The following is a 13440-nucleotide window of genomic DNA, read 5'->3' on the forward strand; positions in this document are numbered from 1 at the left end:
TAGAGAACAGCCAAGTAGGTCTCAAATATGAACTGTTTTAGTGGATGGAAGTATGACATTTAAAAACTGATGACCTAAAAAGGATATAAAGGCATATAATTCTACCAGATCTGAGAAAATCAATTATAATTTACTTAATTGGTTCAGGTATTTTTTTTTCTTCCTTGACATAGTAGAATAGTGTTTTGGCCTCTATAGTCTTACAGATGTTTCTTGCACTCAGCTCTAAGTACCTGAAAGAGGCATATGAATCAAATTTTTGTAAATGGAATAATTTTAAATACCATTGGAGGAGAACCACTTAAACCAGGAAAAAGGAAGATGTTTGGGGATAGCGGGCTGTGGAGTGAGGGCGTCCTCCTGCTTCATGTTTCCATAATCTTTGGGCTTAGAGCTGATGCCACCAGTTCCAGCGTCCTCTCGAGGGTCTACTCTGGAGTGTCTTTTCCAATATCAGCACATGATATTGTAGGCCTATTTATTCTAGCATATCTTCTCTGCCATTTCTAGGGATTTGGGACAAAATGAACACAGGCGTCTGCCATTTTGATCCATCACTCTCCTTCACAATTCTTTTTCGGTATCAACAATCATGCCTAATTTAACTTTTAGAGAAACTAGATTTTACTTTTTCAGTATATTAGTTTGCTTAAGCACATGCCACTGTTATGTTGAACAAATGGGACTCAAAAGATGCAATCACACGCCCCCCCACACACATATTCTTTGTCCCCACTGTCTATTCACCCTACTTTGTGGAGTTACTTCTTTCTGGTGTCCCTGGATAAAATGTTGTACATATTTTATAATTTTTGTGCTCACTCTCAGATAATAGAAAGTCTATTGGTCACATTTCACTAATTAAAGTATCTCATCAAAATGATAAATTTCATTGAAGGCAAAAGATTTTCTCCTCCTCCAGTTAGAGTGTGCTCCAGGCCAGGGAAGTCCGTAGAGGGGAGTGTGTCCACGTGGGGAGGTTTGGCTGATTTTCTATTTCTTCACTTGCTCTGTTTTTTCCTTCCCTCAGACAACAACTAAAATGCCCTCTTGTGATTATTCTACTAATATTAATTACTTAACTGAGACTGTTTTTGTTAAAAGAAACAGTTTTGTTATCTGACAGTGATCATAAGAAAAGATTGAACAAGTAGTGGAAAAAAAGAGTGAAATCATTTTTCTGATTGTACCCCATGAGTCCCAGTTGTTCAAAATAATGATGGGAAGGGGGCCTCTCTGCTTCTCTCGAGATCTTTTAAATAATCTGTATGTGGAGCTGCTGAGTTCTCCTAGACATGAAAACAGAGCCAGAATTTACAAGAGCAAAACTACTGCTGAGAAATAAGAATCATCCTTTTTTTTAAGATAAAGACTTTTTAAAAGTTAATTTATTAATTTTCGAGAGAGGGAGAGTGCACATGAGTGGGGCAGAGAGAGAGGGAGACAGGGAATCCCAAGCATCCTTTCTGAGCCACCCAGGTACGCGTAAAGATAAAGACTTTTAACAAAGTCTCAATATTACTTGATGATGATGATTTTTTGGCAATAGTACAAGAAAGCTACAGTTGACAGGGGAAGTGCTGTTTTACAGGGTAAAACTAAACTCTTCAGTTATGACTGAAGATCTGTGATAATAGATGCCAACTTAAGTATTCCAGAGTGAGGTGCCAAATCTGTCACATAGAACATGCGAAGCATTTGGGGGCAGTGACTGGTTTTGAGCCTCTTGGTCCCTTATCCACCTTGAAGATTAAAAAAAGAAAGAAAGAAAAGGCTGAAATTAAAGAGACCTGGCTGAGAGTATTTGGAATTTGGAGAGAATTTCTGTGCTGAGTTCGACCCCTCCTATCCCCATAGGATAAGCTACTTCATTCTGGGCAGGGAATTTGATTAAGTATTACCCTGAAGTTGGGAAACTTGGTTGACTGAGCTCTGACTTATTCCCAAAGCAGCCTGTGGCATCAGAGAGGGAACTTGACTTGAAAAGTATCTGCAGGGGCACCTGGGTGTTTGTTGGTTAAGTGTCTGACTCTGGCTCAGGTCGTGATCTCACAGTTCATGAGTTCGAGACCTGCGTCAGGCTTTGTGCTGACAGCTCAAAGCCTGGAGCCTGCTTCTGATTCTGCGTCTCCCTCTTTCTCTGCCCCTCCCCTGATCATGCTCTGTCTCTCTCTCAAAAATAAATAAACATTTAAAAAATGTTTATAGAAAAGGAAAATATCTGCATTTCCTTCAGTATGAGTCAGAGGAGTCTGCTTTCTGGGGACCCGATAAGCAACATAAGAAAGAAATGTCAATTAGTGATCATCTAAAATGAATCTTCCCAAGAGAGATTCTTCTGTAAGTAAGTCATCCACAGCAGAAAGAGTCTGTTTACCCTCAAATGTGGAACTTGAGGGGCAGTCATAAATGACTTTCTCTTTCCCTGTGCCAGTTACCCAGGTTACATGTCTACTGGGATTTCTTAAATGCTGTACATACAGGAAGAGTTCATCTTGGAAGATTACAAGTTGGGACTTTAAGAAAAATTGATAGGAAAATGGGGAATAAGAATAAAGTTACGAAGCAAACTTCCTATACACACATTAGATATTTTTTAGATTATCATTTGACTCAAGCTAGATTTTATTATGCAAATTTAATGGAAATTTTAGTGATTATCCTGTGAGTTTGTGCTCTGTTAACTTAGCTATCTCACACACCAAATTGCCAATCTCCAGTTTGTGATATATATATGTATATAGAGAGCCCAAAAGACTTTTAAACATATGGTAGTGCTTTTATAAATTATGCACCCTTATGTCAGGTTATGAACATTTCTAGGCCAAAGTGATTTTTCACATTAAAATGGTGTAGGATTAGGTTTGCCCACATGCAACAGAAACCACAGATCAACAGTGGCTGTTCACATAAGGTTTTATTCTTTCCCGTAAAGAGTCTGGAGGATAGCAGGTCAGGACTGGCATGGAAGTCGCGCAGATTGTCAGAGACCTATTCCTTCCAGCTTTCTACTCTGCCATCCTTTGTGCAGAGTCCAACATGGTGGCTAGAAGCCTGTCATTATGTTCACATTTCAGACAGCAGGAAGAGAAAAACAGAAGCAGGACCTTTCCTGGAGGTTGTATAAATTACTTCCGTTTATGTCTCGTTGTTCACAACCAGTCACTAGTTCTATTTATGTATAAAGGAGACTAGAAGTTTACGTGTTACGTTGAGCACCAGGTGTCGTATGGATGTGTTAAATCACTATATTGTACACCTGAAGCTAATATGACACTGTAAGTTAGCTAACTGGAATTTAAATTAAAACTTTAAAAACTTTTTTTTTAAAAATAAAGGACACTAGAAAATGTAGTTTGAAACACCATATGCCCACCTGAAATTTTGATGTTCTATTACTGATGAAATTGGGGGACAACATTTGCCCCTGATACAGGAAACAAAGGTTCAGACTGGGCTCTGGAGGCAGATGGCTTCTCTTGGACCTTTGGCTCCACCACTTACTAGGTTGTAACTTTGATCAAGAGTCTAAAACTTTTTGTGTCTTTATTTTTTCCAGTGTGAAGTGGGGATATTAGAGTTTTCATGAACACTTAACGTGAAGACATTTAGAATAGCGTCTGACATGTGCTGTTGTTATTACCATTATCCCCAGGCTTTACTGCAACTCACTAAGCTACAGTCAGTAGAGACTCTGGAGTTAGTTTACTATTCTAGCCTGGAATTTCATAGATATGGATTGATCAATGAATGAGTCAGATTGCATGTTTTGAATTGTGTAACTTCTACCTTCTCACTGGTTTACCTAGGTGTTACTTAATCTGTTTCAGCCTCAGTTTTCCCTTCCCTAAAATGAATAAAAACTATGCCAAGTGTTCTTCTTTTCTCCCTTCAGATCTACTTTCCACCCTTCTCAACCTTGCTCTGTGCCCAGAAGCTGACCTTTATGGATGGCTTTGATGAGCTTCCTTGTCCTCTGGCTTTCTGTTCAGATTAGCCTGTGGAAGGCACTCACAGATGATCAGAGGTGGTGGGCGAGTTAGCTTGGACATTTATTCTGTGATTTTCTCCCTGCAGGGCCATGGTTTGGCAGTGGCTGTGTGCTATAGACTGAATGTTTATGTGCCCCCAAAACTCAAATGTTGAAATCCTAACCCCCAGGGTGATGAAATTAGGAGGTAGGTCCTTGGGAAGTGATCAGGTCATGAGGATGGAATCAGAAATGGGATTAGTGCCCTAATAAAAGAGACCTCAGAGAGTTCCTTCCCTCCTTCTGCCGTGTGAGGGTACGGTGAAAAGATGGCTGTCCATCAACCAGGAAGTAGGCTCTCACCAGCCACTGCTGGTGCCTTGATCTTGGAGTTCCCAGCCTCCAGAACTGTGAGAAATAAATTTCTGTTGTTTATAAGTCACTCAGTTTATGGCATTTATAAGGGCAATCCAAATGGACTAAGATACTGTATGTCTGTTCTGAAACCCACAAGTACCAAGTGACCTTCTCTTTACAGCTATAGGCCTTGCTAGTTTCCAGTAACTGCTCTACCCTATGGCTCTCCACAATTGCTACCCTCAGGGTGCTTCAACATTTTCTGAATGCTGGCCACACTTTTATAAACTAATCTTCCATTAAACTCTACTCAGTTACCCATTTGATTGTTCTTTTCTTTCTGTGACTACGATTGATACACAAGACTCATAGGATTGCTTTCAGTATTTAATGAAATCATGCCTATGAAGTGCTTAATACTCAGTCAATAAACTTAAATCCACTAATGCTATCATCTGTTTTTCTTTTAACTCCTCATTATTTCATGTTTGCAAATATCTTCGTTTCATATAATTTTCAAAGGTGTTGATTGATTGAAAATGTTGAAATATTTTACTGCTGAATATGACCAGAGCATTATCTAAGGTTAATTTTTGGGTCAACCTTACTCATTAAAACAAAATTGTGCATAGTAATTTTTTTCCCAAAGTAAATGTCTTATTTTTTTGTTAAAGTATATAATATGAAGCTCAATAATACAGTGTCTTTTACCATGGACTTGTGAACCTGGGAATCTATGAGGAAGAGTAGTTGAGCAAAGGGTATAAGGAGTCAGAGCTGAGAAATTGGGCTGGGTGGATGGTGATTCAGGAGGTTGAGGCCTTAGAGAACATTGGTCAGAGAAGCCAAGGATCTATAGAGCCATGGAGTAGACCAGGGAACCAGGACCAGAGACTATAAAACTGCTTTGAGTAGGGTAGGCTCCCAGTTACAGCAGTACCTTATTCTACTGACCCAAAGTGGGCCATGGGTATTTGACTATAGCTAAGATACTCTTGCAGTTCAAGTCTCCAAATATCTAAACAGAGATTTTTCTCTCTCTTTAAAAAAAATAAAAATATATATATATATATATATATATATATATATATATATATATATATATATATATATTTATTAGTCTTCAGGTTTGGGGAAAGTAATGGGTTCTCTTGGTCGTGGTGAGTTCTGCTTCTCTGCTGTGAACCTCCACATTCATGATCTTCTGGAGTTTGGAATGGAAAAAATATTGAATACTCAATGCCAATTTTTGTTCGTAAGATCCCCTAGATGTTACCCCTGATGCTTCTTCAATTGGTTTGAGGACATCTTGCAATTTGCAGGTTTTTCTCATAGGAGTAATTGCTTGATAGCTTGTTGAGTCATCCTTGATAGAGAATGGATGATGATGGTGCTGCTGCTGCTGGTGCTCTTTGCTGGTGCTGGTATCTGAAGTCCCATGTGATTTACAAAGCAATTGCTACAAACGTTTTCTTACTTAGAGAAATTAACATATATGATCCTTGAGAAGAAAGGGGAAAGCAGTATTTAGTTGAAGGCATTTCATAGAAACAACCAATTTGATTTTTTTATTTTCCAGTAACATAGTAAGGAATTGGCATTTTCACATATTTACAATGAAATCGTTGACTGCTAAGAGGTATTTTTTTAAGTTTATTTATTTTTAAGAGAGAGAGAGAGAGAGAGAGAGAGAGAGAGAGCACAAGTGGGGAAGGGGTAGAGAGAGGGCGAGAGAGAGAGAATCCCAAGCAGGCTCCAGACTCTGAGCTGTCAGTGCAGAGCCTGGCGTGGGGCTCAAATCCACAAACTGTGAGATCATGACCTGAGCTGAAGCTGGACACTTAACCAACTAAGCCACCCAGGTGCCCAAAGATATTACTTATTTTTTAATGTCAACAGCGTCAACAATTACAATCAATATATACTTTGGGGCACCTGGGTGGCTCAGTCAGTTAAGCATCTGACTCTTCATTTCAACTCAGGTCATGATCCCAGAGTTGTTGGGTCAAGCCCCAAGTGGGGCTCCTCACTGAGTGTGGAGCCTGCTTGAGATTCTCTCTCTCCCCCTTTCCTTGTACCCCTCCTCCTGCTCACACACACGCATACTCCCTTTCTCTCTCTCTCTCTCTTAAAAAAAAAATCAGTAATGTACTTCAACAAAAATATTTTAATAACTGACCATTTTTGGCAATGTATTTACTTTTCTCATATGTAGCTTCTATTTTTCCAGATTTGGATATCAGAAACACATGAACAAATGGCACAAGTTTATTTAAACAGAGAATTGGCTACAATAAAGAGAAAGGCTTTACTGAATGAAGAAACAATGAGCTCTGGGATTATTGAAAGGTATTCTTAATACTTTCCTTCACTTACAGAACATATATGTGCAGGAAAGGGTCTGGATGAGCAGTGAGGAGGTGCAGTGGCCCTGGATACCCATTACAGGAACACATCAAGCATGGTGAACACATCTCAATCTCCTGTGCTTTCTGTTCATGCTGTTCCCCCTGTCTAGAATTCCCTTTCCTTCAAGTGTTTGCCAATCAGCATTACCCATTATGGGTCCTCTTTACACATTTTTTTTTTTTTCTGGTCAGTGTTCTGACTATTTAGGTTTGAACACCAGCTCCACCATTTACTTGTGAAAGTAAACAGTATCTATAATCTTCAGTTTTTCAACCTGTCAAATGGGAATTAAAATCAGTATCTACTTCATAAGGTTGTTGGGAAGTGTAGGTGTAAAGAAGTATGAAATGTTCATAGAAATATTGCCTGACAAGTAGTAAAAATTAGGTGAGCTGTCAATCAGGATTAATTGCTCTTATATTCTTGCCCTCTGAGCATTTTGTTAATGCTCTACATAACAGTTGGACTTACATTCTACTTATTTATATGTATGTGTGTTTCCCTTGAAATCGTTCCTTGAAAGTAGGAACTATTTCTTTTTTTAAAATTTTTTTAACGTTTATTTATTTTTGAGAGAGACAGAGTGTGAGCAGGGGAGGGGCAGAGAGAGAGGGAGAGAGAGGGAAAGAATCCCAAGCAGGGGTGCTGCCAGCACAGAGCCTGATGTGGGGCTCGAACTCACAAACTGTGAGATCATGACGTGAGCTGAAGTCAGGAGTTGGACACTTAACCAACTGGGCCACCCAGGCACCCCATAGAACTATTTCTTATCTGTTCATATCTGTAGTCCTGAAACTTGGTATAGTGCCTTTCCATGGAAAACTCTATCCATAGACTTTGTCTTATCTTGTAACTATTGGAAAATGCAGTGAAAACAATGACAAAATGCTGAATTTTTAATTTACTTGTTGGGACATTTTATTTTGCAAAGTGCATGAAAGGTGCAGACATGAAAATCTTTTAAAAATCTATCATAGGGGCGCCTGGGTGGCGCAGTCGGTTAAGCGTCCGACTTCAGCCAGGTCACGATCTCGCGGTCCGGGAGTTCGAGCCCCGCGTCGGGCTCTGGGCTGATGGCTCAGAGCCTGGAGACTGTTTCCGATTCTGTGTCTCCCTCTCTCTCTGCCCCTCCCCCGTTCATGCTCTGTCTCTCTCTGTCCCCCAAAAAATAAATAAAACGTTGAAAAAAAAATTTAAAAAAATAAAAATCTATCATAAAAATTCCTCCCCAGCTATACCACCCATGCATTTGTAATAATTTTCTTCATGGTTATACAAGTTATAATTGAAAGGAGGATTCAGAAACTGACCAATCCCATTAATGGTTATACAAGTTATAATTGAAAGGAGGATTCAGAAACTGACCAATCCCATTAATAACTGGAGCTCCTGATAGAGTATTTTCTCAGGTAAAAATTTTGTCTACTGCCCCCATCACTGTGTCCCTTGCTCACAAAATCAATAGTTGAAGCAGGTACTGGAGCACGTTGCACTGTGTGCCCACCTCCAGCCAGCTGGTAATCCTGTTCATCCAGGAGCTTCTGTTGACCTAACTATCCTTTCCCTACATTTAACAAGTATATCCCAAATTATAGGTTCTATCAATTTTATTACTATAATTAATACAAAACCACAAGCCTTATCTCAATACCAAGCACCATTATTTGCTTGATCAGTCCTACTTACAGCCATACTTTTACTACTATCACTCTCCATTTTTTTTAATTTCAATACGTTTTATTTAACCTAACACATACCAAATATTATCATTTCAGCATGTAATCAATACACACTATTTTTTTTAATATATGAAATTTATTGTCAAATTGGTTTCCATACAACACCCAGTGCTCATCCCAAAAGATGCCCTCTTCAATGCCCATCACCTACCCTTCCCTCCCTCCCTCTCCCCCATCAACCCTCAGTTTGTTCTCAGTTTTTAAGAGTCTCTTATGCTTTGGCTCTCTCCCACTCTAACCTCAATTTTTTTCCTTCCCCTCCCCCATGGGTTTCTGTTAAGTTTCTCAGGATCCACATAAGAGTGAAAACATAGGGTATCTGTCTTTCTCTGTATGGCTTATTTCACTTAGCATCACACTCTCCAGTTCCATCCACGTTGCTACAAAGGGCCAGATTTCATTCTTTCTCATTGCCACGTAGTACTCCATTGTGTGTATAAACCACAATTTCTTTATCCATTCATCAGTTGATGGACATTTAGGCTTTTTCCACAATTTGGCTATTGTTGTATCACTCTCCATTTTAGCAGCTTGAATAACTAGATTATTAGCCAACTGCAATCAAAATACTGCTTTCTTTGTATGGAACGGTGGGATCACTATATTGACTCCTGACTCTAACGTGACACTGTATGTTAACTACACTAGAATTAAAATAAAAAATAAAAAGGATTTAAAAAATCCAGCCCCAAATAAGTTTTGTATAGCTCTGAAAGTTTATAAAAGTTTATAAATGTCAGTCTGACATATTCTCTAAAAATTATTGTTTTGTTTCCAGGGACACTGGATTGCCTGCTACTGGCTTTGGAGCTCTCTTTACTAGACACCCACCAGATCATCGCAAAATGTTAGTAGTCCCTAAACCTGCTGCAGATTGCACAAAATACTTCTTAATTAATCAGGAGGTTTGTTTGCGGAGGTGAGGGGATGAGGAGTCTACATAGTCAACAAAATACCCTTTACATAGCATTTCACAGACTCCTTTAACAAAAGTATTGTTTTCCCATCAATATGCAAGCACTAGTAATAATAATATAGTCAATCCTCATTATTTGCAGATTCTGTATTTGCAAATTCTCCTACTTGCTATAATTTATTCGTAACCCCCAAATCAATCAATGCTCAGGGTGCTGTTGCAGTCATTCACGGATCTGCACAGAAAGGCAAAAAAAAATTGAGCCAACCAGTGTGCACGTTCCCAGCTGACCTGGAGGAAAGTAGAACTGTATCTTCCCATTTTGGCTCTTGTACTGTACCTGAGTGTCCTTCTCACAGTCTTTTACTGCAATGACTTTTGCCTTTTTGCGTGTGCCTTTTGTTGGTGATTTTGCTATTTGAAATGGCTTGCAAGTGCAATGTTAAAGTGCTGTCTTGTGTTCCAAGCACAAGAGGACTGTGATGTGACTTATGGAGAAAACATGTGCATTAGGTAAGTTTCCTTCAGGCATGAGTTATGGTGCTGTTGGCCATGTTCAATGTTAATGAATTAACAGTGCATATTAAATAAAGTGACTTTAAATAGAAACGCAGATAAAACCAGGACATGTACTAATTGGCTGATGAAAATATTGTGGCCAGAGGCTCTCAGGAACCTAACCCTGTGTTTCCCCTAGAGCAACGGTTCAGGGTTTGCTAATTCAGTGTTTGCAGTGACTTTATAGAACATTACTATGAGTTATGAGCTTGGACTATAGAGCAAGAGACTGCTAATTTTTACTGATAAAAGAAATATATTTATTTTGGGGAGGCATGACTTGTTACTACAGAAAACGAATTTATCTTCCACTCATCTTTGTAAACAAGACAAACTTTCATAATTTCTGTAATGACATATAGATAAGTAATACGGAAATATAGGTACTTACAAGCTCTATAAAATTCTAAGTATTGAATTGTGCGCTGTGTGGACATGGGGACATGTCATCATTACCAGCAGTTTAGATGTTTTTGCTTCCTGTGACAACTGTCTGGCATTAGAACTAAGCTACTTTGCAGTCTGCCTGGGCTTGAGGTGGGAAACGTCCTAAATGACAATGCCCCACACCCCATTTCACAGTCACTTGAAATTCTGGCCAGGTGTTCTACCATGCAGGTTCTAACCTTGATTGCTGCAGTGGGGCTGGCCTGGCCTGTGTCTCCCACAGGCTGCTGTAGCATATCTAAGTGGGCTGGAAGGCCCACAGGGAGTATTTCCAAATGATCGCTGAGGAGGGTGGACTTCTGGCTTCCATGAAGATGATGAGCTAAAAAAAAAATCCCACTGGCTCCCTTCCTTGCACTGAAATCTGGAAATTCTAGCAACAACATGGAAAGGCAGAATGAATCCAGAGGCAGACTTTGACAACTGTATCAAAATGTTGAGAAACTCTAAAGAAAATGATGGGTTAGAGGAAGAGCGGGCTGGGAGATGGAGTAGGGGAGGAGGAGAAGAGAGAAGGCAAAGACTGAAGTCTCTAGATGGAGTCTTGAGCCAGACCAGGATGCAAGCAGTGTTCTCGGTGGGCCAGTCTTATGCAGGAGCTCAAAGAGTCTTGTTTATTGTGTTTGCAAACCTGGAGTATAAGCTCAAAGTTGGATTTTTCTGCACTGGCTTTGTCTACTATTTTTAGTCCAGGACAGAAAAGGAGACACCAGGGCTCTACATACTAGATGATTTGATACCAACAATCTACCTCCCTGAAATCACTCTGATCTCAGCATTGAAATCTGTAATTCCAGCCACAGATGGCCAGTAGATCCCTGAGTTGTCTCCTCCAACTCCAGTTCGAGAAAGCAATCTTGGATATGGAGGAACGAGGCAGTGCACGTAAAGGAGGAAGAAATGCCAGGGAGAAAAAGCACCATTAAGCCCAGAGAGCGGTAGCAGTGGTGCTCAACCCACATCACCCTCACTCACATTGAAGACACGAGCTAGGCCTCCCTTTTCAATGGGCCACCTTTGTGGTCATCAAAGCAGAGGCATCTGGTAGTCTCAGGAATAATACAGACAAAGTTCTAGTTAAAAAATATCATGACACATCTAAAGAATAAAAAGCATCATGAAGAATAACAAGACATAGGTGACTTATACCAGAGGAAGCAGACCTGGTGGAACAAATGGAATGGGAATTTAAAGCTTTATTACTTGGGGAAATAAACAGTTGCAAACATAAGACAAAATAATAAAAATCAATTTGACGTTAACTTTCCAACAGCAACACTGGATGTGAACCCATAACATTGAAATGTTGAAGGAAAAGAATTTTGAACCTAGAACTATTTAAATGGGAGGGTCAGACAAAGATATCTTCAGACACAAGGACTGGTTGCAGACTTACCATCCTGCCACGAGTAACTATAGAACCGGGCAAAATATAGTAGGCAACTGTCATCAAGTGTTGGGTAGCAACTGTGTGTCTCTGTGCTCCTTGAGATGGGGGTGAGGGCGTCTCATTCTCCCTGACTTACTCTCTGAGGACATGTCTTCCAGCTGTGATGCAGGCAGGTGAGCCCCACTGCAGAGCAATATTCCTGTTGAGCTAGGAAGCAGGAATAGGATTTTAGAACTTCTGAATGTGACTCAAACTTGTAGGACCAGGGTGTCAGAGAGAAGGAAGTTGTGTGTGGAGGTGGGAACAGGAGTCCACATCGGGTTCCCTTGGGTTCTCAGTCAAGTATGCAGCCCTGCACGCACTATGGAAATAATAGACACCCCTGGTGTTAAAAAATCAAATAGAACTGTCTGTAGTGTATTCTGAAATTTTACAGTGATGCTCCATCCTACCTGGTAATCTCATGCAGTGGGTTCCACCGCTACATGACCTGCCTTCAAATCTTGGCCCTGCCCACTTACCAGCTGTGTGATCTTGGGCAAGTGGCTTAGCCATTTCAGTTTCTTCATTTGTAAAATGAGGATGATAATTATAAAGGTGTCCATGTTCTAGGGTTGCAGTGATGATTAAGCAAGTTAATATACATAAGATAATTAGAAAAGTAATTGATGTGTACGTGGTAAGTGCTGTGCAAGTCTGCTGGGCTAGACACTCAGCAACCTGAGTCTAGAAACTCTATCAATTCAGGGAAATGTTCTTAATTTATTTCATTGATGATTTGTACCTTCCATTTTCTCTGTTCTTTCTTTTTGGAAATCCTTTATTTGGGTGTTGAATTGCTTGGCCTTGTCCTCTACTTTTCTTGTCTTTCTGTTTTATTTTTTTCTTTACTATCTTCTCTCTGTTTCTTCGACCCTACTATTGAGTTGTTTTTTGTTTGTTTGTTTAAATCCTTCTGTTTTTATTGGATCCTTTTTTTATTTCATGACTATAATATCTTATCTATCTGGGGATGTTAATGATATAGTTTGTTTTTCTTAAATTTTTTTCTCCATGCATAGTCTCTATTTCATGTAAAATGCTTTTTTTGTTTCTGTTTGGGTTTTGTTTGTATGGTATCTATCTGTGCTGGAGGCTTTCTTGAGGGGTCTAGTAATCCTTGCTTTTCTGCTCATGATTAAGAGCCTGTGAGTGAAACTTACTGTCTTGGAGTTTTACTGGAAGGATCTAGGTGGGTCTTCCCTCCCCTCCCACCCCCCAGAAGCCCTGGTGCCAGTATTTTAGTCTTTCCTCTTGGGCTGGTCAGATTCGCCAGAGAAATCTCCCTTATTTGACCCTCTGAAGGGTGAAGGGTTGGCACCTGTGTTCTTGGAGTGAGCAGAGCGTTTTGCTGGGACATCAATATTAATCCTTCATTATGTATGGTCACTGAACCATGTTGTTGATCAATGACTTTCTCTTTCACCCTTTAAAAATTTATTTTTTTAATCTTTATTCACCTTTGAGAGAGAGAGAGAGAGAGAGGGAGAGACAGACAGACAGCACAATCAGGGGAGGGACAGAGAGAGAGGGAGACACAGAATCCGAAGCAGACTCCAGGTTCCGAGCTGTCAGCACAGAGCCCATCATGGGACTCAAACCCATGAACCGTGAG

At 39.9% G+C, this 13440-nt stretch overlaps 1 protein-coding gene across 3 annotated transcripts in view; it reads left to right on the top strand.

Moving 5' to 3' along the window:
• The window catches only part of CD4H9orf135 (chromosome D4 C9orf135 homolog), an 84755-nt gene that overhangs the window by 37938 nt on the left and 33377 nt on the right, over positions 1 to 13440 (top strand). For 2 of the 3 annotated variants that reach the window (XM_030293321.1, XM_030293319.1), the window contains exons 3-4: positions 6543 to 6676; positions 9254 to 9322. In XM_030293321.1, the coding sequence (XP_030149181.1) occupies positions 6543 to 6676; positions 9254 to 9322 (203 nt within the window). The remainder of the gene's footprint in view (positions 1 to 6542; positions 6677 to 9253; positions 9323 to 13440) is intronic. The other variant, XM_030293320.1, reaches the window with a different exon arrangement.

The sequence above is a fragment of the Lynx canadensis genome, chromosome D4 (genome assembly GCF_007474595.2).
Source record: "Lynx canadensis isolate LIC74 chromosome D4, mLynCan4.pri.v2, whole genome shotgun sequence".
Classification (NCBI taxonomy): Eukaryota; Metazoa; Chordata; class Mammalia; order Carnivora; family Felidae; genus Lynx; species Lynx canadensis.